Source organism: Centruroides sculpturatus, unplaced genomic scaffold (assembly GCF_000671375.1).
Source record: "Centruroides sculpturatus isolate CEXI.00-Female unplaced genomic scaffold, Cexi_2.0 scaffold30, whole genome shotgun sequence".
Taxonomy (NCBI): Eukaryota; Metazoa; Arthropoda; class Arachnida; order Scorpiones; family Buthidae; genus Centruroides; species Centruroides sculpturatus.
In genome coordinates this window covers 1,508,922-1,536,695 of record NW_019384755.1, presented here as the reverse complement: position 1 = coordinate 1,536,695, position 27,774 = coordinate 1,508,922, and the positions used below count along the sequence as shown (strand labels likewise).

The following is a 27,774-nucleotide window of genomic DNA, read 5'->3' as shown; positions in this document are numbered from 1 at the left end:
CTGCACTTTCTCTTTAATATAAAACAAATAAATTATACAGGTAAACAATCTCCATTTATTCACTTAATTAAAAGTTATTATAATTAGAAACTAGTTTGAACAACTTATTTTAAAAAATGTCTGCTTTTCTGACAGAATTGTAATTTTATGAACAAAAAAACAATAAAAAATAAAAAATAAATGGCTACATCTTAGAGATTGTCATTTTAAATATTTACATAACTGAGCACTTTCCAATTTCAGTTTACTGTTAGAGAGGAGGTTGCTGTGTCCAGTAATTCGAAGCTGTCAACTTGATCACGCATGCCTAGAGAGAGAAAGTTCTTTCATTTGATGAAAGTACCATGTGTTACACATCAGACAAAACTGTGGACTTGTCGCTGGTTTATGGGACTGAATAGCTGAGTCCCAATGATGAGATACACTTTTAGCATGCAAGAATCGAAATACAACAAATTATGAAGAATATTGAATATTTCTGGATAAATTATTTATTTTTGTTTTTTATTTTTCTTTTAATTTGCACAAGCACATTCTGTTTACCTCAAGTAATTAAAGTAGGTAAGTTACAAAAAAAACACTATCACTAACAAAACTAGAAACCGTTTATTTATATATATATTTTGTACAAAATAGACACTAACAATTAAAATTAACAATGCTAGTATTAATTGCTAATGTTAGCATAATATTTTAATACTAGCCAAGCAAAAGAATAGTGTTGACGTATTGTATAACGTGACACTCAATGCTAATTTTACTCATTTGTAGTTGGTTTAAAATTTTAAACTATATTTGGAATATATAAACAAAACTGGTAATTGTAATTCCTAATCTTCATTGTGCTAATTGATCATAAAATCAACTGCATTTTTTAATTATAATTGACAAAAATAAATTAATTAAGTTTAAAAAAATATTTAGCAAAAATATAAATATGTTTAATGTAATTTACTTGGAAAACATTATTTCTGTTAAAATAAAGCTCTAAGGAAAGTATTTCTCATTATCTTCGTATTATATGACATGCTAAAAGAAGGAAAAGTCATGTATTTTATTAGAAATTATGTGTTTATCCACTAGTAATAGCACCCCAAGGAAAAATAATATACATGAATGAATGAAGAAAAAATACCGAAGAAATATATCTTCGAATTAATTCCTTTCAAAAAATATCAAAATTTAATCAATAATAAATTACATTTTTAACATTTACTCAAAATATGAATAGTTTTATTACATAATTCAAGCATCTGTGTTTAATTAACAACTAGTAAAAAGATTATTTATATTTTGAAATGCATATTTCCTCGAAATCGATGCTAATGATACTCTCAACAATATCCGTATTTATATCATTTCGGCATAATGTGGAGGTGTAAGCATTCTTGGAATGTAGTTGGTACAAGGATATAAATATCTCCATTTATCCTGCCGAATTTTCTCTTACACATCTCGTTCTATTTCAATAAACGCATTCAGCATTTTATTACTTTCGTGTGTTTGTATGATTTTAAGTTAAATAACACAATTAACAATCTGAAAATAGTTTATTTTCTTTATAATTAACATAAAGTAAATATTAGCGTAGGTATAAACATTAGAATTTTCTGTAGATTCGAAAGAAGATAACTTATTCCTTATCGAGTGTCAATTCCGTTTATTTGATTCTAATCGTTATTTAATAACTAGAATTTTTAAACGTCTTCGAATGTATTTTGGGAACTTTACAGAAACTGTTTTCCTAGTGTGATGAAGAATCAGCAATTTTACTCACAGTACCCAACAATAAAGATATTAAAGGAATGCAACTGAAGATCCGCGAACCAGAATAGATGTAGTGTTATCCACCTACATCAACTGTTATTTCAGCAAGACGGATTTCTAAAAAAAGAAAATAGAAAGAGAGCTTATTTTCTATATATATTGTTTTCTTTCAATTGCCCTATTTGGTTACATCAGTGTTGCTTAATAAGTCGAATATTTAAATATATTTCAATTGGAAACGTTTAAAATGGTTCTTTAGGCAAAACTAATGTTAAAAATTTAAGAAAAAAGTAATTTTAATAATAAAAGAAATAGGCATATAATTATACTAATGAATTTTTATTTAATTACAGGCGCTATTTTTGAAGAGAACGAAGATTACGATGAAGTTTTTATAGACGCAATTAATAAAGTTAATAAAAATAAAACTCTTTTGCCACATTCGCTTTTATCTGCTGAAATAATGAAAATTTATCCGAGCGATAGCATTCAAACTATGAAAGCCAGTAAGTAAGAAAAAGAAGCAGTGTAGTTTCATCTTTCTTCATTAAAATTATTTCGTCTTTTTATATATATTATGAACTGTCCTCTTCTATAATAATAATAATAATTATAATAATAATATTAATTTTAAAAAGTATTATTATTGTTATTTAAAAATTAAAAACGCTTGGTTAAAACTTTTTGATAAATATATTTAGATATAACATTTAGGAAGAAAGAAAATATCTATTAAATATGAGTTATATCAGTAATTAGAGTTAATAGATTAAAATCTTCCTTAATGTGTAAAAAAAATATTTGGCAGTTGTTGCATGTTAAGTGCCGTCAATTAAACTTATTTTTTTACGGAGTTGAGATAACATTATACAGTAATTTCTTTATTATTCAGTAATCATTGTCAATTATAACATGGAAACAAGCTTTAAAATTATGGTTTTATTCTTAATACATTTTCAAAAACAAAGAAATTGCTCATAACGTAACAGATATTACAACAGTATTTATTTATTAACATACAGCTTAATTTTATTTATTTGTTTTTTTATTTAAATTGCTTTTATTAATGGAAAAATGATAAACTTCATGAATCTGCATTATGAAGTTTGTTACATTTATTTAATTTGCTAAATGAAGTGAAAAAAATCTATATTTTTAGATGAATTAATCACTAAAATAAATATAACTTTTATTTTATTTTATTAGATTTTGCATAAATAATTTAACTAATTAATATTTAAAAACTTCATAGATATTTATCTTATATTTTAAAATGTAAAATTAATTCAAAATATATATTTGAAGTAGTACTCAGTCATGCAAATTATTTACCAATTGAAACCATTCTTACATCAACTTTAGTAAATTAACTTTTGAGATAAAGCTAAAAGATATAAAGGAATTGGGGGGAAAAAACCTGATTTATTGAACGATAATAAAATCAAGTACAACGAGAGTTACTGTTCCTTTGTAACTCTCACGTATCTTTATAATTAGTTCATAAAAGAGTTCAGAACGAGTTAGTAAAAATAAATTTTACTCTATACCTGCCTTAAAGAATTAATTTAACAGTTATGAGTATTAATGACAAATAATTGTACGATACACGAAACTGCAAATTAATGGTAAATAATGATTCTTATCTAAACAGTTGGATATGCTTCGTTGAACTGAAACTTTAACATTTTAATTACGTTCATAAAATATTATATAGAAAAATAATTTGTAAAATTGCACAATATTAAAAGATAGAGCAACATATAAATAAAACAGAGTTTAAAATGTAGCAAAATAGAAAGTATGATAATAAATTATATTTTTATTTTCATAAATAACAAAAAAGCCAGCGAAAATAAATAAAACTTTAAAAATTCAATCTAGGATTTTATATATGTAAAATTTTTAAAATTCCATCAGAAATACAAATATCTTTATTTTCTTTTAGTTATTATGTTAAATCATATGATAAATTAGCTTTATATATAAACATTTATCATGATAGTATATAAACATATATATAGAGTGGATTTATAATGAAAGAAAAATTCAGTTCGTAATAAATTGTTATATAAAAATGTATTTGTTATTACATGAGTACACAAACAATTGAAAGTAAATGAAAATATTCAGACCTTTATCTACTAGAGTTATTCATTATCGTAAAATGGGTCCATCTGGAATCGAGCAATTCATATTGATATCATGGCTTACTAACTATTTGGTATTTTCTTTTTCATTACATCTATATATCTTCTCTCTTAAGTTTTATCTCAGTTAGCCATTTCCAAGATTTAGAATACTCTAAAAGTAGATAAATTATTGCTGCCAATTTCGAATTTAATTGTTTGGATATTTTATTTTTAAAAGTCGATATTAAGAAATTTTCTCATTTATTCTGTCAGATGTTGCATTTACTTTGAAAAATATTATCTTTCATTTATTCACGATACTCATTTCACTACATTATTTCTAATAATTATAAAATATTTGATTATTTATCACAGTTTATTATAATTTATTTCTGAAAATTATATTTATTTTTATTAAATGTAATTTTTAGAAGTAAATATATAATTTGTAATTATTTTGTATTAAAAATAATTAAAATAATAATATAAGTATGTATATAAATGAAACTTATTATAAATTAAATAAGCTTTGTTTTAATCATAAAATAACCGGAATGATCGATGGTGCTTAAACTATTTATTTAAAATATACTTTAAAATATATTTAAGGCTATAATTTCATCACATTAAAGATTAGGTTTTTTTTTATATATATAAATTTTTGTGTATGTTTATCTTCCTGTCATGAGGGATGGATGCTTTTCTCCTTTCTACTTGTATGCTTATCTGTCTGGGTTACACGCTGACATACAAAGGTTGATTGCCAAAAACGACCTTGAAGGGCCTCTTCCTGTCACATGATTAAACTCATTCTACCAAAATAGAATTGTGATATTTCCAGAGTTATTGAACTTGTCAATTATGTAATACAATTTATGAAAAATTGACTTTTTAAAAATAGATTTTAAAAATAAGGAAGATATATTTTTTTATAATTTACAATTTCATTAATATTTTAAAACCGTTATGTCAATTTTTATATAAAAATATTTGTGTTACTAAATTAACATAATCATGCAATAAAGTTTTTATAAAATTTTGAGAAAGAATGTATTCGCTTGTATTTACATATTTATATAAATATATTTGCATAGTTTAATAAGCTAACTAGAAAGTCGTGTAAAAGTAGAATACATGTTCTCGCTTTTTTTTTTGTTTTGAAGTAAATTCTTTATATAATAACGTGTCCACCTAAGAGATATATTACTGTTGTTGCCATGTTCTTACAGCATGCAATCTTCTGGATAAAGGTGTAGCAGCAATTTTCGGACCTGAATCACCATCCACAAGTAACTTAGTGGAGTCTGTGGCTAGAAAATACGATATTCCTTACATACAAATAGCATGGAATTACATTCGCCAAACAAATTCTTATGGAGTGAATCTCTATCCGCATCCATCCAGTTTAGCTAAAGCCTATAAAGACTTAACAGAGGTGTGGAAATCGGGAAAATTTACGATTGTTTATCGGGAAACTGAAGGTAAGCAGTCCGTAAAGTTTATCGTATTAGTTAATAAATGAAAAAGGATGTCTAAAATAAATTAAATAAAATTTTGTTTTATAATATTGCTATGAAAGCAGAAGATCTAAAAATTAATTTATGATATAAGAGTTTTGAAAAACTTTTTAAAATAAAAATAATGATATTATACATCTCAAAATTTTATTTATAATCGTTTAAAACAATTTTGAAATAAATTATTGTATATTGAATATTTCTTCACTTATAAATAATTTTTAAAACTTACGAACAATACTTTTTAAATATAATAAATTTTATTATATTTTAAATTATTGCAGACTTTATTAAGTTAATGTGAATATATATATATATATATAGTAACATCAATTTTTGGCGTGGGGACATGGTGATCTTCACAATGGTAATCCTTTCCTCAATTTAAAATGTAATTTTTTTTGTATTTTCATGAAACGATATCCCTGTAAGCAGAAAGAAATAGTTCAAGATCCACAGACGATAATGGCAGGTACTTCCTTTTGGCTGATAATTCTAAATCATTGCATTCCACAATCTTTGTCTGGNATTAATATTTAAAAATATATTTTAACAAATTTTTTTTTGTTTAAATATGAACTGAATGAGACATAGACTTATATATTTTTAAAGATTTTTACTTTTAAATTAATATTTAATTTATAATTATTTTGTTTTCACTTGTAAATAACACGATTGGAAGATAAATATATAATTTATTCTTATATTATAGAAATTCTGTTATGAAACAAACATGAACCATAATGATTTTTCAAGGATTTACGATCTTTACTTAAATCCTATAAAATCTTCACATTTATAAGGATATTGGAATGTTTGCCATTTATACAAATCCAAATCACATTTATCTTTATAAATTATTAATATTTAAAAAAACAGAATATTAACAGTTATAAATTAGTTTTTTTTAATATTTTACTCGGTACACTGCTCTTCACTTTAATAGTTCTAATTATTATTAACGTAAATCTGCAAGATTTATATATCACAATTAATCATCACAAAATGAATTCTACAGGTATATTATTGGCAGTTAATTATACTTAATACTTGTAAAATATATGTTAAATTTTCGAAAAGAGAAATATTTATTGATTATCCATTGAAGTCTTCTCAAGATATTTAAATTTTCGCAGAAAACATTTCAAACATGCGAGCAATGTGACTTTCCATGTCGTAAAAAAATTAAATCCATTTACTCGGTAGAAAAAGAAATTAAGTTCATCATCCATTAGTAGTCACTGCAATCCATCAATTTTGGCATGGAAAGTTATCTATTGTACTTTTTCTGGATGTACTGCACAAGTGAAATAGGACAATTACGTGAATAAAGAAATGAATTTAGCATAAGAGATAGCAAGGAACGACAAGTGTTACGTAGTAGATAATAAAATAGAATGAATATTTAAAAAATTTTTTTGATTAAAAATTATAGACTATAGTTACTGTTTTAAAATCAAAATTAATAAAGTTTTTATTTTAAAAAATGTATTTCCTTTTATAATATTGTGTCATTTTTTCAGCATTAACAAAAATATCGCGACTATTACAGTACTTCAAAGAGAAAAAGAAATATTGCAGTCTTCGACAACATTTGTCAGGAGAACCTTATGAAAAACTGCTGAAAGAAATATCAAAAAATGATGAAACAAATATTATTGTTGATTTACCATTAAATGAATTACATCATTTTCTACAAGTGGTATGTTACATTTAAATTTTTTTATTAAGTACAGTAATTTAAATTTAAAATATTTACTTGTTATTATACAATTTGTAGTAGTAATGTTTATTAAAAATAATCTAAAATCATTATTATTAATCATTCTAGTTTATAGATTAAACAATAAAAAGCATATACCGTATGTTGTCATAATAGTCATTTATTTATTTTACTTCTCTGTGATTTATTATATTATCAGATTAATGGTTATCTTCAAAACCATAACTTTAATCATGTAGAAATAAAATTTATCTAATCCATTTTATTGCTGGAAAAAGTCTATCTTCTAGAGATTATTAGAAAATACCATCTTTTAGTTTTATTGTTATATCTGTAAAATATGACAAAAATGGGGAATTTCCGTATTAAATATAATTGGCTATGTGTACCTATATATTGATTTTATACTCGTATTAACAATTTCTTTTAAATTGTTTATTTTATGTATTGTACAATAAAACCTGTCCGAAGCGGAACCTTAATAAAACAGAGACCTGCAAAACTGAAAAAAATATATTCAGTATCGTACGAATCCGGTATACACAGGTTTCACTGTGTATATATATATTAATTATAGTTTTCTTGCTTTATAAATTTATCATATCTTTATATTATAATGTTATTTTATTGTACAGTACTTAAAATTTTTCTAAAAATTAAGATTTAAAAATTAATCTTGTTCTATTAAATACTGATTCTAAAATAAAAAATTACGCTTAAAAAATTAATTAAAAAGAATATAATATTTATAAAAATCAAAACTAATTTATCAAGGTAAATTAAATTTCGTAATTGAATAACATTATAAATATATCTATATTACAATATTATCGATAATCATTAGATAATATATATTTTTTAATTTCAATAAAATTATAATTTGTATCAGTATTTATCTAATATATGAAAAAATTAGTTAGTTAGTTTGTTCTTTAGTACACTTTGACACGGTTTGAGTAAATGTAATGAACTTTTCAGGGCCATCCTCACATTCGGGAGGAGGTCAACGACTACTTTTAATGGAAATAACTTCAACTCCTTCCTGTAAAATGCCTCTTATCTATGTGATCAGCGGGATGAATGTATTTGAATAGGAAAATTTATTTTAAAAAAGTTATCAGCGAGCACTAAATATATTTTTAGAGGTTTTTGTTTTGGAGGATGCCGAGCTTAACTATTTGATCCATTTTTCTGAAAATTTGATTAGTTGGCCGATTACCATTTCATATTCGGCTATGAATGGTACAGTACATTAGAGTTAACATTAGAAAAAATTTGGATGTCTTGGATTATCTTCTCGTACAGACGGAAGTCAATGACTATTTTCTGTCATGTAGACAGGAATTGATGTTTTTCAAAAAACATCAATTCCTGTCTACCCGAGCAATAAAATTACATCATTCCGTACCATTCGAGTATCACAACCTTAGCAAACACGAAATATATACTCGGGGTTTTCTAGGGTACCGAGCGTGAATCTTTGGTCTGTTTCCTTATATCTGATTGTTCATTTGTTTTTATTTTTGTTAAATGAATTTAAATAAGATTGATTTAGTTTTGTCCTTCTTCAAACTAGATTTTTGTTTGTTTGTAGTCTGTTTTATTATTATTATTATTTATTTATTTATTTAACACTTCATGCTAAACATGACAATGGTGAGTTAAAATAATCAAACTTTCTGCGTGGTTTTCATTTAGTGTTTGTTCTTATTTTTTGCCTGAAAAGCGCCGGGCATATCTGCTAGCATGTTTATTCTTTAACTAAGAAAATATAATGAGAAACTTGATATAATTAATTATGTGAATGTTTAGAAAATAATTAAGAACTTAATCCTTAATTTTTTCATGGAGACGATTTTATAAGCATCAATTAACAGATTATTTTAAAAAAATTTGTTTAATTATCATAAATCATGTAATTACAGTTTAATTATAGAACATGCTATTTTACAATTTCACCTAAAGCACTTGCGCTTATAATACATCACTTCAATACTTCTCCTAAGTTATAACACAGAAATATATATTTTTTTCAATTTAATTTTATTGTTTTTTCAAAAAACAGATTAACTTACTGTAATATAATACACTTTTCTTCAAAATAATAACGTCATTATTATTTTGAAATGAATGTTTTTATGGTAAGTTTAAGAGCTTTTAAATCAAGTTTTTTTTATATTAAATATCAGATTTTTTCTCAGATAATTATAGTTTTTATGCATTAATATGTGTTATAAGTATGTGAATTTATCTTATTTTTTAAAATGAAAAACACATTTTAAGTAGGATTTCTCAGAAAAATATCAATAACATCGCTAATATTTTTCCTACTCGTCAACAATATTGTATTTTTATGTAATAATATCTAAATTTGTGGTAATCTACAAATATAAATTAGGCTATCTCCATTTAAAATTTAACTACATTTTAAATTAATACTTTTATATAAAACTTATAACTAGAAAATTAATTCTTATACAAAGTAGTTAATTGACTTATTGACTTATATTTATTTTAAGATTTATTAAGATAAAATTTTAAGAAATAATTATTACAGAAAAATGATTTATGAACATGTTAAAAATTAAAAAAATAATAATAATAAATAAATTACAGAAAGCTAAAAGAATGTACTAAAAAATTCTATTAACGGTAATGAATTTTTAAATAATGTATTTTTTCAAAAATTTTTTAATTATCAAAAATAATTTCAGGGTAGATGATGTTATTTATATTTGTAAATACATTCATTTCATTTATGATTTAAAAAAATTAATTTAATTTAAAATTAAGTTTTCATGTGTTGTTATAAAAATCTTCTTAAAATATTATTTCTAAATTAATGATCAAAATGTTATACGCATATATTTTTTAATTAAACTTACAAAAAAACTCATTTTTTAAAAAATATTACAAATACAGGAATCTATAAGTAAACAAAATTAAGATTTTAATTAGAAATCAAATTATTTTTATATAAAGTTTCCAATCTGGAAAAATGAATTCATTTAATAAAAAACTAATATAAAAGTTCATCTTTATTTCGTAGAATATGGATTCTTACTGAGATTTTATGATAAAAAAGTATAACTTCTAAATGTCATATATTTTATTTACATTCAATATATTTTTTAAAAGATATTCTTTAATTTATTTTAATCATTACAGTTTTCTTTAACTGATAACTATATTAAAAGATAAAATAGATCTTTTTATAATCCTTACATGTATTTTGGTAACTTACTTATAGACTTCTAAACAGAAAATGTAGAAAAATGAACGTTTATTTTAAAATCATTATTAATATTTTAAATTAAAATAAATGTCACGACGTTATCTTTCTATTCACCAGTAGTATATATAACATTTAACCGACAGAAAAATAGAGGAAAAAGAGAGTGTATAATCTATATAACTTGACATTAGGAAATGACTTTCTTTCTAAAAATATTTGAAAGTTTTCTTGAATAAAGTGGAATCAAAATAGAATTTTCGAGATATCATTTTGAGAAAACGGATAGAATTTGATAAATTTAATATTCTGAGAAGTGTGTTTGATAAATTTGTTACAGAAGAAGCATAAATATATAAAAATCTTCCATTTTTATATATTAACATTTATTAGTTTAAACAATAATTTTGAAAAGTTTCAAATATTGCAAACATGTCTATAACCCTTTCAAAAAATGAATTTAATACAAATTATCAGTTTTATTTTAAATGAAATACTTATATGCGTCTACTCAATTATCATAAATAAGTTTGTTATATGAAAATATGGGAAAAAATTTTAATAGTTTTGTATGAAAATAAATTTTTTAGTGAATACAATTTTGATATAAAAATTTATAAGTAAATATAATAGTTTTGAATACAAATAAATAAATAAATACAATTATCTAATAAACATAATTATAATGTTACTCGTAGCAAATCAGAATCAAAGTTTTATTTATGGCACGTGATCTAGATTATGCAAATCATAGAGGAACACCTATCTAAAACGGTAAAACGGAAAAATTAGGTTTAGTGCGATTTCGATTTACTCAGGTGGTACTGTCTTTTCTTATTATTTTTATGTTCATAGTTGTTTGAACTGAAAATGATTTCTATGAGCACTTCCTAACAATAATAATGGCAGATGAGCTGTCATTATTATCGTTAGAAAGTACAATGCGGTTCTACTTTTTAAAAATTTACTTTCTTATATAAAACGCTTTTAAATTGCACTTACTTTGTGTCGTTCTCAAATCTTGCAACTTAAATTTCACCCACTTCTAATCAAGATAGGTATGTCCTCAAAGTTTCAGATTTCTAAGCTTTATGACAATACATTTTAATGACGTTCGGGATGGGAGGATGATGAGAGTGGGATGTTTCAGAATGGGGAGGATGATGAGACATCCTCCCCATTCTGAAACACGATAAACTTAACCAAATGTAGGATTTAATCTTGGCGATGAATTTAATCATTAAATGCACTGTAGTGAAGTATATGGTGGGGTGGTGCCATCTCACATTCCCAAGCCCAAACTCGAAAAACATGACCAATGAAAGCGTTTTTATTTATTTATTTTTTAATGTCACGTTTCCGAAATCATTCAAGCAATTGATCTGTGGGTCCTGAGATAAAACTGTCTATTTTATTTTTCCTTTTTAGTTTCCTATTTTGCTTTTTTTGAAACAATATATAGAAGTTGAGAGATTAAATTCATTTATTGAATGTAACAAGTTCATTGTGGCTGAGATCAATATATGTTTCTCAGATCTCACCTTTCTTTCCCGTATCTCAAGTATAATAACCAAAAATATATTAGTTATAAAGAATTTTTATCCTCTTTCATTACAAAACAACGTATTTATCAATATAATCACACTAAGACGTGTTGTCTTAATGTAGCTATAAAAACATGATTTTAAAAACAAAAATAAAACTAAGGATATCAACTGGGTTGTCCTATCAAATGGAACTTCATACAATATTGTATGGTGTAGGTGAGACTATCAAATTAGTGTGACATTAGACTATATAGAAGTATAATTTTAGCATTATTAATTTGTGTAGAGCCCAAATTGGAATGATTTTGTATGACTTAAAAAAGGAAGTAACTTTATAGAAGGTGAGTTTAGACAGATTTGATAGTTTAAGGTGTAAAGATTGTTTTTGTTTCATTCACTCAATTATTGTTATTAATATATATTTCAAAAATAGTTTCGCTAAAATAGAATAAATTTAAAAAAGAATAATTATTAATTAAAATGAATAGAATATGCACTATTCGTAATTTATGCTGCAATTAATATTACTAACTTTACATAATTTGTGAGATATTTTTATTATGCAAAATTTTATGCATATTTTTAAATTTTATGTATATTTTAAAATTTATGCATATTTAAATTATTAATATGTCATTATAGAGTTAATTTTCTGTTTTGTCAACACAGATTAGTTAAATAATCTGATTTTCTTCACATTAATTTTACTAATCGTAAGGCAGATTTAAGAAATTTGTTAATAATAAAATTTTTATTGATATGTAACACTAAAGATAATTATTGTATCTTGGATAAAGTTTCAAGCATAAAATATTAGAACCAAGCCTGAAGGTAAGATGAAGTTAATGTAAAGATAATGGGGGAAAAAATGTAAAAAATATTTTTCTTATTAAGACTGTTTCGTATTAAGATTAAATATTATATATTAAAAAAGATGTAAGTAAAAGTTAACTCATAAACAAAATACAATAAAATAACAAGAAATGTGTTATAAATGTTTAAAATTACTAACAAGTAAGATAAAAAATTATAATTAAATATATCAAACATTTGAGAAAAAAGAAAAGATAAAAGAAAAAAATAATAATAATAATGAACGAAAATATCTTTTCAAACAATTAAAAAGCACAGATTTTTTAATTGTTTGAAAAGACATTAAACAATTGAACAATTATATTTTTGAATAGTCAATGTTATAATTATTCTCTATTAGAAATTATAAATTGAAATGTTGTTTTGTATTCAATATTTAAATATTGTTATATATTTTGACTTGAGGTTTTTAAATTAATAAAATTAAAATTCTTTTCTTGAAAGAAATTTTTGTTTAGATTAAATTGTTAAAAATTTTATAAATTTAAAAGTTACGTAGTGTTATATTACGGTTATCATCAGTTTAACACCACTTTCAAGTCTCTAATTAAGTCACGCGAAAAGAGCATTTAATATTTTTCACGTTTTTAAAAATTTTATATTATAATCAACAGAAAATTAAGAAAGTTAAAATTTAGCTTTTTTATTTTTTTCGACTTTTGCAATTATAAGATCATTGAAAAAATTAACAATTTTATTACAGAATTTAATACAGACGAAAGTAATTAATATTATTAAAGAACAAAGTTAATTCCTTTTTGAAAAACTACTATAAATAGCACATCTTGCAGCTTATAACAATTTAGATTTTATTATAAACAGAAAGCCAAATATTCGTAAATTTATTTATTATTAATTACATATACTCATTAGTGATTGTATATTCAGATTACTTACATATTTTAATTTTAATTGGATATATTTAACATTTATAATTGAAATATATTTACTTCAACATTACATACTGATATTAAAATTTAAATTTAGGCTGAAAAGTTTCAACTGATGACAGAATACAACAATTATCTAATCACATCTTTGGTAAGTATTTTAAAGCATTAATTAATAATAATTAATTTTTAAATAATTATTACAGTCATTATGTAACAATACAACAATTCTATCAACAATAATGTTTGTAACATTTTATTTTATTGCTTATTATTGTTCAATCTGTCTTGTTTACTTTAGTTCTAATAAACTAATAATACAAAACAACAATACAATACAATTTAATTTCTAGACAGGTAGACATTGATTTTACAGAAATAAAGACCGAGACAGATAAATATTTTCATTTTTCATTATAAAAATTTTTCCAAATTATTTATATCTACGTAAGATGACATTTAGAATTATAGAAAAATAAACAATAGTTACTTTTTAAATATGAGCTTAATTGACTAGAATATTTTATATTTAATAATTTAAAAGAGGTGGTTCAATTTTCACATTAGAAATCAAATATATTTTATGTTTTTAATAATTTTGGGATTTTTAAATTTTCAACAATTTACTAATATTTGAATATTAATAATCTCTACGTCGTTTCATAGAGATAACATTTTTATATGTTTACTTTCATTTCAAATGCGATACTTTTATCGTACATAAAATTGTACGTAAAAAATGTATGGCTTATGCTTCATATTGATTGTATGTATTGTTTAGTGTCTATAAAATTTTTAATATTATATGCATTAAGTAAATGTGTGCTTAACTAAATTAATATCTTCTAGAACAGTGTTTCTCAACCTCTAACGAATTGTTGCCCCCTTCAACGTAGTATCGCCCCCTTCAATAAAACCGTTACGTAGTATCGCCCCCTTCACTTCAAAATTCCGATGCCGAGGGCCAAGGCTAACGCCAAATTCGTACTGCATTGAATAGACTAGTGACTAGTATAATGTTATTTGTTTAATTATTGTACGATATAACGAATAAAATATCTAATTATTCTTAATATAATGTTTTACTATATCGCCCAGAAAATTGTTTTTCGCCCCCCCCAAAATATAAATTGTTACTAATCGCCCCCTCAACATGGAAAAACGCCCACATGGGGGCGATATCGCCCCCGTTGAGAAACACTGTTCTAGAAAATCTGATGAAAAATATAGCCTAAATATGAAAATAGACTAATGTACACAATGTTTATTTAATTATTAAAAGTTATTATATGTTAAAAGTCTATTACTGTATTGAGCACGATAATTCCAAAAAAATCCAAACATCATTATTATAAAGAATAATGTTTTAATAATTCATTACAGCCTTATAGTTTTTTTTAAATATTACCAACAAAACATTTTTTCTTATTTTCAGTTTGTTAAGCTTATATAAATTGATATGAAAGTTATAAATATATTGTATAGCTTACGTTTCTTATTCATAATGTATTTTGCGTAAAATTTATACTGTTTTTTTTTCCTTTAATAGAAATTGAATTGTTTCAATAGAAAGGAATCAGAATATAATAAAAATAAAAGGTTTATCAAGGTTTTAAAATCGAATTGATTTTTAGTTAGCTGCTTCCATTAATTTTTTTATAAAATCTAATTTTATTTTGTCAAATTTTTTTGTCAAAAAACAATTTATCACTAGATCAAAATTTCTACGAATAACCTCTAAAATTGCATATCGCTGCCATTTTTTTTATATTTGACATGCAAAAGATAGCAAGAATGCGTAATTTCTTATTAATTTCAAATTTATCCAAAAATCTTTATGGGTTGATTCAATCAGTTTACTTAAATCTCACTTCCGTGTCTAATATCCTGTCTAAAGCAAGCGGAATTACATAATATAAGTTTATGTTTACCAACATGATCTCAATTTTCATGTGGTAAAATTTGTCAAAAGTAAATGACAGTAAAGTTTTAATCTCCCAAATATATTTAATTGTCAAAATTAATATGCAAATGGGAAATAAACTGTCAAAAATTTTAATGATCTTAGTATGAAATATAACTTCGAATGTCTAGGGGAAGAAATTTCATTAAAAGATTCATGATTAAGTAATCTTTTCATCATTAAAATCCGATATGTCTGCCAGGTAAGCGATGCTAAGATTATTTTTAATTATAGAAATGTATTTAATTTATTAATAAATCCCAAAACCCCATTTTAAATCAAAAGGACTTTAATATAGATAAAAAATAAGTAATTTTTAAAGTAAATAATACCAAATATTAAATAAAGATATTACTGCATTGAATAGNTTTTCTTATTTTCAGTTTGTTAAGCTTATATAAATTGATATGAAAGTTATAAATATATTGTATAGCTTACGTTTCTTATTCATAATGTATTTTGCGTAAAATTTATACTGTTTTTTTTTTCCTTTAATAGAAATTGAATTGTTTCAATAGAAAGGAATCAGAATATAATAAAAATAAAAGGTTTTTCAAGGTTTTAAAATCGAATTGATTTTTAGTTAGCTGCTTCCATTAATTTTTTTATAAAATCTAATTTTATTTTGTCAAAATTTTTTATCAAAAAACAATTTATCACTAGATCAAAATTTCTACGAATAACCTCTAAAATTGCATATCGCTGCCATTTTTTTTATATTTGACATGCAAAAGATAGCAAGAATGCGTAATTTCTTATTAATTTCAAATTTATCCAAAAATCTTTATGGGTTGATTCAATCAGTTTACTTAAATCTCACTTCCGTGTCTAATATCCTGTCTAAAGCAAGCGGAATTACATAATATAAGTTTATATTTACCAACATGATCTCAATTTTCATGTGGTAAAATTTGTCAAAAGTAAATGACAGTAAAGTTTTAATCTCCCAAATATATTTAATTGTCAAAATTAATATGCAAATGGGAAATAAACTGTCAAAAATTTTAATGATCTTAGTATGAAATATAACTTCGAATGTCTAGGGGAAGAAATTTCATTAAAAGATTCATGATTAAGTAATCTTTTCATCATTAAAATCCGATATGTCTGCCAGGTAAGCGATGCTAAGATTATTTTTAATTATAGAAATGTATTTAATTTATTAATAAATCCCAAAACCCCATTTTAAATCAAAAGGACTTTAATATAGATAAAAAAATAAGTAATTTTTAAAGTAAATAATACCAAATATTAAATCAAGATATTCTAAGATCAAGGTTTTAAATCTATAAATATATTTATATTTAATGCGTTTGAAAGAGTTATAAACTGTATATTAGTTAAATGATGTTCATCAATAATGTTTATTTTATTAGGAATATTTTTATTTATAATGTTAAACATGACATCGGGTATTTAATTTGTTAGAAATATCTTGTAATAAATTCTTATGAATTAGGTGTAATATGTGTAATAATATACATAATAATATATAATGTTTACAAGAAAAATTTTGATAATATTTCTACTTAATTTGTCGTCAGTTCGTTTGTCTGCTGGTATATACTTTCGAATCTAATCGATCAGAAAATTTTTTTCCAAGATATACTACATAAATACTGCATACTACAACTGCAAAATATTTAAATTTTATCGAATATTACGTTATTTTAATTAAGTAATTTAAAAATTATTTAAGTACATTTTAATTTGAATAAAAATTTTATTTAAATAATTAACACTTAGACAATTAGTAAATAAAATTGTAATATATCAAAATAATTTAATTTTGTAACATAAATGATAAGAATTAAATAAATATATATATATATATATATATATAATTATATATTCATAAAATAAAATTAATGTAAAAAGTATTTACAGAAATGAATCGAAATTTTTGTTGTCTTTTATAATAACTGAGTTACAGTTAAAATCAATAAGTTAAATAAGAAATACATGGAATACCTTTGGATCCAGAATGTAACTAATCAATCCTATTTCAGCTAAGATTGTGTTCACCTAGAAAGATTCTTATCAATATATGGATGAAAATAAACAGGTTTATGTAGTGGTGGAATTAAGAAAGTAATTGATTAACTGGAAGGCGAGAGTTGTCTACACGCTAACCAAATATTTAAAAAGAGTTAGTCATGCCAACTCTTGCGAAATTAATAAAACCGATCACGGATTTTCTAAGTATTGAGGTGTTTGATAACCTAAAGGAAGAGTAAAATCAATGAGCATAAAAAAATTCTTGAATTTTTCTAGCCGTTTCTATGTTAACAAGCGAGAAGATCGATAAAATGAAAGTGATCTCATACTTTTTCCATCCTTTGAAGTGAAACTTTCTTTTCACGTCTGAGGATGTAGGTAGAATTACTATTTGGTGGTAAAAAGGATCCAGTTATTGAGAATATTTTTTGAAATATAATATTACGTGTGTTTTTTAAGTTTTCTCTTCGTGTTTTGGTCGAATGGCAATCTTCTTAAATTCTGTTGCTTTGAAATAATACAGTAAGAATAAACACGATTAAAACCAATACATCTAAATATTTTAAAAATACATTAGAAAAATACATTTTAATAATAAAAATCAATATTTTTAATATGTCAGTATAACTTTAATTAATAGAAAATTAGTAGAACAAAACAAATAGTAGAAAACATTAAGAAATTGAAATTTTTATTGTAAGTTTATATCTATTTAACATTAATTAATTAAAAATTCATTATAATAAATAAAATGTAAAATAGATTTTCTAAAGTATGCATACAAATTATACCCTAGTTTAGCTTTAACACAATTAGAATGTAATATATTTCTGAGGTGTAATGGTGGACTACTGATTTACTGATAAATATTTCTTTCTTTGCTATTAAAAGTGGAAATATATTAAAATAGATACAGAATATTGATATATATTTTTAATATTACAGATAAGTTTGCATTGATTATTTAAGCTTTTTATCTTTAATTCTAAACTTCAAATAGGATGCTCATATTGAAAACTTTAGTCAATTTAAGAATGGATTAACTAATATCAGCAGCTTTAGAATGATTAATAACGACCATACAAACACAGATGTTTGGAATTTAAATCGCTGGAAACCCATGAAAGTAAGTTATGTCTAATTTATATCATATAAAACAGTAAATAATATTTTATTACATATTTGAAACATAATATTATATTTCAGAGATAAAATTTCCTTTATAAATTTTTCATAAGATTGATACTTTTACTATTTTCCCGTCAAAACTTTTGAATTTGATTTTAAATCTAAGTTGAAGTGATAATCATCAATCGATTTTACATGTAATTAAAAGTTTTAATTTTTTTTAAAATGCATTTTCAAAGAATTTCAAGAGGAGATATTTTCGATATCGAACTTTAAATGTCATTGCTAAATTCTTTTCTGAAGATAATAGATTTAAAAAAAATAGTAAAAGAATTTTCTTTTATTCTTATCTGTTCTTTCTCATAATTATTTCTCTGTCATTTTTATTCTTCTATTTTTTTAATACATTACATTAAAACTTGAGTGCAATTCTACTAAATACCAAAAACAATTAAAATGAATTTTTAATCTAATTTTTTGAAACAAAAATTAATCTTATTTTTAAATTTATTTTATTAAAAAGTACTGTAAATCGTAAGAATATTAAATCATTTTTATTATTTTAAATAATTTCATTTACTTTTATAGACAAAAAAGATACATATTTAATGGTGAATAACAGGATTATCCTTTTCTATGTAACAAAATCAAAATTTAATAACTGTTCAAAAATGTTTATCTAAAAGAATAAATAATGAATTTTCATCAACTTTTCGATTTGAAAACATTTTTTGACAATAAAATCATTTATAAAACAATGTTCTTAAAGTGTGTAAAATGAAAATCTTTTAACGAAGTTTACAATTTAAAATGTGATTTTTGAATAAATAATTATAATTTTATTATTTTCATTTTTATTTTGTTACTAAAATTTAAGTTTGATTCTTTTCTTTTCCTTAGCTTAAACATGCTTTGTTATACGACGGCATTTCTCTTGTTGCTAAAGCTCTTCATGATTTAGACGTCCAACATCCCATACAATTAGAGAAATTTTCATGTGAATACGATATAAAATGGCCAACAGGAAATGTAACTGTAAATTATATAAAAAATGTAAGTTTTTAATTAAAATAGTTTATTTTCAGAACTGAAAATATTATTAATTTTAATTTCAATAGATGCGTTTATTTATTTTATTGCTTACAAAAATGTTTAACTATTAATGTTAAATTATATACATTTACTTATTATAAGTTTTTGTTAATTGTGCTTATTTATTCGTGTTATAAATAACTAATTTAATATTTTTATTTAGATTCATTTTCCTGGTTTAACTGGTATTTTAAAATTTGATGATCAAGGAAGAAGAGTTGATTTTACTTTAGATGCCATACAGTTTAAAGGAAAAGAAACTCATAAGGTAATTTTACAATTTAATTTACAAATGATTTTAAGTTATATTTAATTTTCAAAATTGTATATCCAAATCTAATATATATTTTCAAATTTATTCCTTTCTAAAAGAAAAGGTAACCATATTTTATGATTCATAAATGTTATAAGCCTTTAATTCGCAAATATATAGGCCTATAACGTCTCTTTTAATACAAATTCGTTAATTAATAATTAAATTCAAAATATATAAAAAACAATATATTATCTGTATATTAAATTAAAGATCATTAAAAAAAAGTATGCGCTTGTATAACAGCATTTTGTACATTAATATAAAATTAATATAAATTATTTTTATATTTTAATTACTTAAAATTTAGTTTAATAAGCATGATTATTAAATGAATTAGCATTACAGTATTTATATATTTTAATGCTTTAATTACATTTCTTCATAAAACTAATAAAACATCTTACATTACACATATGTACATACAGTACAGAACATCTTATTAAAAATTTTATATTAAACAGATCATGTGTTAACAAACATAATTGTTCATTATTTAAAGGAAATTCAAAAATTAAATTGCACAAAGGACATTAAAAACCAGCTGATGAAGGAACTTTCCTCTTCAAACCTAAATACAGTATCAAAATTTAATGCAGTGAAAGTAATATTTCTTGAGAAAGATTTTGATTTGTTATTACTGATTAAGCAATTTTTCTCTACAAATGTGCATTCGAACTGAAGTATTAAAATATTTTTTCGAAAATCTGTAATCAAAATAAATAATGATTTCGAATGATCGTGTAAGATATACTTTTTTATAATATTTATTCAATTATGAAAAGAAAATTTATAATTTAACATAAATTATATAGCTATTTGCAGTATATCAATTTCGGAAACTTATATGAATTCTTTTCATTCAAACACTTTTATTTCTAAATTCGTCCTTTTTAAATCTATAGTTAATAATGCATCTCTGTGCATCTCTAATTGATGATTTATTTGTATATACGTATTTGTTTCAAATTCGAAAATTTTAAATATTTATTTATGTAAATTGCTACTTACCAACTGACGCATCTTAAGGTCATACAATTCAGAATTAAAAATTGTTTTTATCCATTAATCTGAAATTTAAATTACCAAACTTTAGGGTTACTTTAGTTTTTATAAAATTATCACAATTAGAAATTTTTCAAGATAAAAATTCGATTTTTCTGTATTTTTATTGTATTTGGATTTATGTCAATTAACAATATCTATCAATGAAAATAATATAATTTAACATTTATTAATAGAGAAATTATTCACTTGAAATATTTCGTCTTTATTTTCATGAAAAATTTTTTTTCAATCTACTATATACGAATATGTAGTAACAAAAATACATTTTGTCTTATACTAGCATTAATACAGGGTGGTTATGATTAAAGTTGCTGTATAGAGCCCGTTCTCTTTGACATATTTTGATGAAACTCAGTATATACGTTATATGGACCATGGGGAAAAGGAAAATGCAAAAAAAAAAACAATTAGTTTAAATTTCTACCACCACTATGTGAAAAAATGGCGTATGAAGAACAAGAAACACAAAATGGAAATACGCAAAAGGTTTTTATTCACGACATTCGTTCAATGTGTAATCCATTTGCGTCAATCATATGTTCAAAGCGCCTTACAGCGTATTCAACAGTAGCCCGATACGTTCGTTTCTGGAGAAACTGCAGTAATATGGCGTGTTAAGTTCGCTTTCAATTCAGGCAGAGTTCGTATGTCTCCTCTATAGACACACACGATTTTCAGTTATCCCCACAATCATACGGACTCTGCCTGAATTGAAGGCAAACATAACATGCCATATTGCTGCAATTTCTCAAGAAACCTAGTGGGTTACTGTTGAACACGCTGTAAGGCGCTTTGAACATGTGATTAACGCACATTGAACAAATGTCGTGAATAAAATCTTTTGCATGTTTCCATTTTGTGTTTCTTGTTCTTCATGCATCATTTTTTCACCTAGTGGTAGAAATTTGAACCATTTTTTTGCATTTTCTTTTTTCCAATGGTCCATAAAAACTATAAACTACTGTATATACCGAATTTCATCAAAATACGTCAACGAGAACGGACTCTATACAGGTCTGAGTATGGCAACTTTAATTATAACCACCTTGTATTTATTAGAAAATAAAACAAAGTTTTAGTATAGACAGAAGCATTTAGATATTTCCGTAAATAAAAAAGATTTATTCAACGCATCAATAAAAATCAAATAATAAATGCACTTATTGAAGAAACTTACTTCCGATTACTGCAAAACTTAGCATACAGATATGCTTTTAGACAGATACATAAGTGTTATAAGCCTTTCAGTAGATGCTTTTATTTATTTTATTGCTTACAGAAATGTTTAAATATCAATGTTGAATTATATGCATTTACTTATTATAAGTTTTTGTTAACTGTGCTTATTTATTCGTGTTATAAATACCTAATTTAATCTTTTTATTTACAAAATAAAACAAAGTATTACCTGGCATGCAATCGGATCACACTGTAGCCTATTGCATGCCAAGTAATTCCAAGAGAGTGACATAATTGTTACTCCACTATATTATAAAAAGGCTTGCAGAGGCTCATCGTGTTCAAAATTTTCAGTATATCTGTTGTTTGGAGGTCTTCGAACGCCTGATATGTCGGTACAATTTAGTCAAAACATTATGCACGGCTGATGGCGTTTGACGAAGACCGTTTCGTCAAATTTCTCGCCATCTGGCCGTTCGAACCTGACTGTCAGTGCTTTCAATCTCCCACTTATGTCATGGCAAGAAGGATCTGGACGCTTCAAACAGATCAGGAGAGCTACCTTTGTAGCTGTTCTTGCTGTCCCACAAAAGCGCGAACAGTTGCAAGTTGTATCTTTATCCACAATCTAGAACAAGTGGAAATCTTTATACAGAATGTAGTCTATTCATTTTTCGCTAGGAAAATAACTAGCAGAGGCAAATTTGCATGAACCTGCTATTAGTATCCCAACATTTTCGACTTTGTATATAGTGATAAGCAGAAAGTAACAGACTGGTATAGACTAGCGGTGTATAATTTTTAACGACAAATTCCGATTTTGTTTGGGAACAAATGACCACTGTTTATCGATTTGTAATGTTCACAAGTGGAGGACTACTGGTGAGCTACATACTGTTAAATGACACTCTGATTTCTAATGTGGGGAGCCATCTCGTAAAACCATAGTTTACCCCTGCTAGTGGTAGAACCGATATTGACAGTACAATGATACAGTACGTTCAGGAAATCTTACATTTTTATGTGTTGCTTTTTATGACAGGGCTACAAACAATCATTTTAAGGCAAGACAATGCTTGGCTTCATTCCGCTAGGGTTTGTCAGGAATATCTCTGTTATGACGACTACTTGGTCTTCATATTTGTCATCCATTAAGCATTTGTCAGACCAAATGCAACACCAGCTTTAGCCAACTAGAATGTGAGACTTATGAGGAAAATTTGATATAGAATAGCATATGATGCATATATGACTACATGTCTGATCATATCGCCGCATATATCCAAGCAAGAGGTCATATAAGATAATAAAAGTTTTTAAACTATGCCATTGTCCCATAGAAAATTATTACTTTGGTATAATATCTCAATCACTTCTTATCATCCTCATCGAATGAAGTTGTATTAAATTGTTGGTTCGTTTGGTTTTTTGAATGTAAAAGTATCACGAGATGCAAATAAAAGGTAGTATAATCCTTATTAGCATCTCAAACATGTTTAAAAACTGTTTATGAGATAGTTTATAATATTAATTTTTGATGAACTGTATTCAGACATTGATAATATTACAGATACTTTTATCAGAGAAATTCAAATCAATGGTTTACTGCAGACTGAGCTAAGATTAAATTTAAAATATAAAAAAGGTAATTGTAGTAACAATTCAAAACACTATCAAGAAGTCAACGAAATCATTCTACGAAAATCCTATATTTTATTAGTTTAAAAAACTGAAGTTTTAACAGGTTTTTTTCTCAAAATGCGTTTTAAAGCGTACGGCCGAATCAATACAATTGATTTTTATGAAAATAAAGTTGACTTTACATTATATTCAGTAAACTGTATTTATCGGAAAGAATTACAGGATATTCATAATAATAATGGATTTTTTAGAGTTGTTGTTTTTTAACTGATTCTACTCCCTAATTCATAACTTCATTAAGAATTAGGAAGTTAGGAAGTTTATTGATATGAAGATAAAATAATACGATTAATATTGTAACAGTTTAAATGAGATTCAATTATGAGAAATATTTGAGATTATCAATATTTTTTAGAGTTATTTCTACAGATAAAAAAATACATTTAAAAACGCTAAAGGAAGAATGCATATACAGTACGTTTTGAATATCAATATTTTAAATTTTATGGAATTCGTAATTGATACGCAATTCCATTTGCATGAAGTAACTTGGAATAGAAACACAATATTCAAATTTTAGTTTCGAAAGAAGGAGCAGCTGAGCTTTTCCACAGAATAAAAGAGGTTGAGAATTAAAATTAGTTGAATATTAGAAAAAATAAATTAAGGATAGTAGAGTGAAAATCAATTAGTAATTTGTATGATTCTCATACGAGAGTTTTAAGATTTGGATAAATTGTATTAATTGAATGTGGAATACTGTAGTTAAAAATAGCAAAGAAACAGAGCACAAAGATTATCTTTGCAAAATTTTCTCAAGATTAATATTTTGATTTTAACGCAATCTTTACTCTTAATTGAATAAAATAATTTTTTATTTACCATAATTGATGGTAAAATCATCCTGTTCATACTGATAAACGAGAATGTTAATTTTTTATTAAAATTTCAATTTGTTTTACACTAATAGGAACGTGTCCTCGGCATAAAGTATTACATGGATATATTGATTATTAATTTTTAATTAATAATCAATATATCAATTATAATTAAAACATCCAACCGATTAAATCATATAATTAAACCATCAAACTATCAAATTGTTGCAAAAGTCATTAATAGTTAGAATAAAACTAAATGGAAGCTTTTGAAAAGAAAAATATACTCAGAAAAGCAATTATCTTGAGAAATAAGAAAATAAGAAATTAGAAAATAGAAATATAATTTATAAATAATTTTGATTTATTTAGTAGGAAATGAAAGATTTTAAGAGTAGAATTGTGAATGTTTCTAAAACGAAAAAGCTAAAATATTCATATACTCGTTGGTTTTTAGAATTTGATGTAGAATATTAAGAAGAAAGATTATTCGTAATAATGCTCTGGACAAAAGGCGAATATATCAGTTATGGTGTTTTAAAAAGTGCATTATATGAAACTGTTAAGTAAATATAAGTAATAAGTAAATCCAGTAAATAATTCTTATCTTTGAGGAAAGAGAATTAATTGGTCAATAATTCTTTGGATCATCAGGTTTTTTCCTTTTGTACGAAAGATTTTTCTCAGTGCCTGATCCTGTTCGATGTTTCAGAGTTACCGCAAAAGCTATTAAAAATTGAAGATGATGGAAATAAAATTGTAGGTAACATATTTAAGAAATGATTGGAAAGTAGTCAAGCCCGGGAGCAAAATTTGATGTGATTTGAGAGAACATTGTTGAGTACCAGTAAAGAAAAATAACATCTAGAAGTTCGACTTACTATATTAAAGATATGGATGAGTTCAAATAATTCGAACAGTATCCAAGAAAAAAAAAGACCATTCACAATATATTCTTTGGACTGATGTAAGATTCTATTTGAAATATAAAGAAAACAATTATTGACAATCCGGGAAATATGAGGTAGGTCAAGAAAGTCATTTTTAAAAAGAGAAAATTTGATTAATCTTAAAAACCGAAATTTTAGACTAAGAAGAAAAACCTGAAGATTAAGTTGCATCAATAAAAGTATAGGACATTTATTTTCTTTCATAAACCCTTTACATTTATTTATAATATCGCAAAAAGATATTTTTCTTTGGCTCAAATAAAAAAATAATTTTTTTGAATTATAGAAGATTCTTTGCTTGGAAAAGATTAATTTCTTCTCCTTTATATAATATTAAGACCGAAGAATAAGAACGAAGACAGAAGTTTCTTAAAACTGAAAATTTCACATTGCATTTTAAACAGATATAGCTAAAAGTTTATCAAGATTGAGATTGATTATGTTAGTTTTTTAATTAGATGAAACTTTAATCATAATACAAACATAACATTATAATCAATCGTTTGTTTGTCTAAAATAGATTATTTTATATTTTATATGAATATCTTACCCTTTTCTACTGTAAATTTTGTGAAATTGATAATATTTCTATATTTCTTAAAAATCTAAAGATTTTCTTATATTAAGCTGAGAAATAAAATTGCGAAATTTAAGATAAAATTGAAAATTGTTTGAACATGATTATATCTTATAGTAAGAATGGGGATAAGTCTAAAATATTTGGAGATAAACCATATTTTTATTTTAATTCTATCTATAACAAAGTTGTTTTTACCACAACAATGAATATGCATTACTAGAGTCTTTAAATAATTGGCCATTGATATAGCGAATGGAATTATTTGCTATAAATTTTATACGCTTTTCTGTTACAAACATTCTTTTATTCAGTTTGTTGCAAAAATATCAAATAAATAATCTAGATAGAAAATAAGAAAAAAAAACATTTTAAGATAATTGGAAAAAAGATAAATTTGTTTAGTCGATCAGAATTATATAAAACAGCCATAATGTATTCTATCAAAAATTAAAATATATTTTATCCAAAAAGAATTAATTAGAAAAAGCCGAAATCTAATACAGTGGGTGATCGGTTAACGAACATAATCCCTTCCGAGACTTTGTTCGCTTTCCTAATTGTTCGCGAACCGATTATCAATTTACCATAGGTTTGTATGGAAATTTCATTAATTCGTTCTGGAGACCCCAAAAAATTAAAAATATATACTTTCTTACTGCGTTTATTTATATGTAATAATAAAAATACATATATACAGAGACTTGCATTTTTATTAGTCATGTGTTTTTTGTTTGTGGGGGTTAAATAATCTGTCTAATGTCGATTGCTTTTCTCTCTTCTTCAGAATTTTCAGAATTAATAGCATTGTAATTGTAGAGATCCCCAAGTCTATTAACCTCAACCTGGTTTGTATGCCATTCTAAGACTGTTGATCTGACATCTCCCACTTCTTCAAAAGATCTTTAATTAATAGCAGATATCGGCATTAATCCTCTTTTTCAGAATAAAACATATCTCGCTGAGTTTCTTGGTGTTCTTCATTGAAAGGTTCTTGGCGTTCTTCTGTCGTCAGGTCCGTTTCTGGTTACATTATGAGCTCTTCATCATTCTTTATTTCTCAGATGTGATTTTTGTTACTCCTTTAGCTGCTTGAGTCTTCTTGATTATACTTTATCTTTCTTAGATAAGATTGAACTGTGCCCTACTGTAGATTTGTTCAAACCATACTGCCCAGCAACATCAGACATCTTCTGCCCAATCTATAACTTTGCTATTATACTCTCACCTTTCGAAAATAAAAACTGACGCAAAACTTAACGAGTGCCCACCCGACAGTCTCACGAATACTATAAAAGAATTGTTTCTG

The 27,774-nt window shown here is 24.4% G+C and overlaps 1 protein-coding gene across 1 annotated transcript in view; it reads left to right on the top strand.

The window, feature by feature from the left end:
* Positions 1-340: 340 nt before the first annotated feature.
* Positions 341-27,774, top strand: part of LOC111628693 (glutamate receptor ionotropic, kainate 1-like) — a 30,062-nt gene continuing 2,628 nt past the window's right edge. The window contains exons 1-8 of the mRNA XM_023372524.1: positions 341-561; positions 2,121-2,273; positions 5,126-5,377; positions 6,937-7,115; positions 13,776-13,829; positions 18,640-18,765; positions 19,668-19,820; positions 20,023-20,127. Coding sequence (XP_023228292.1) covers positions 459-561; positions 2,121-2,273; positions 5,126-5,377; positions 6,937-7,115; positions 13,776-13,829; positions 18,640-18,765; positions 19,668-19,820; positions 20,023-20,127 — 1,125 coding nt within the window. The 5' untranslated portion in view covers positions 341-458. The remainder of the gene's footprint in view (positions 562-2,120; positions 2,274-5,125; positions 5,378-6,936; positions 7,116-13,775; positions 13,830-18,639; positions 18,766-19,667; positions 19,821-20,022; positions 20,128-27,774) is intronic.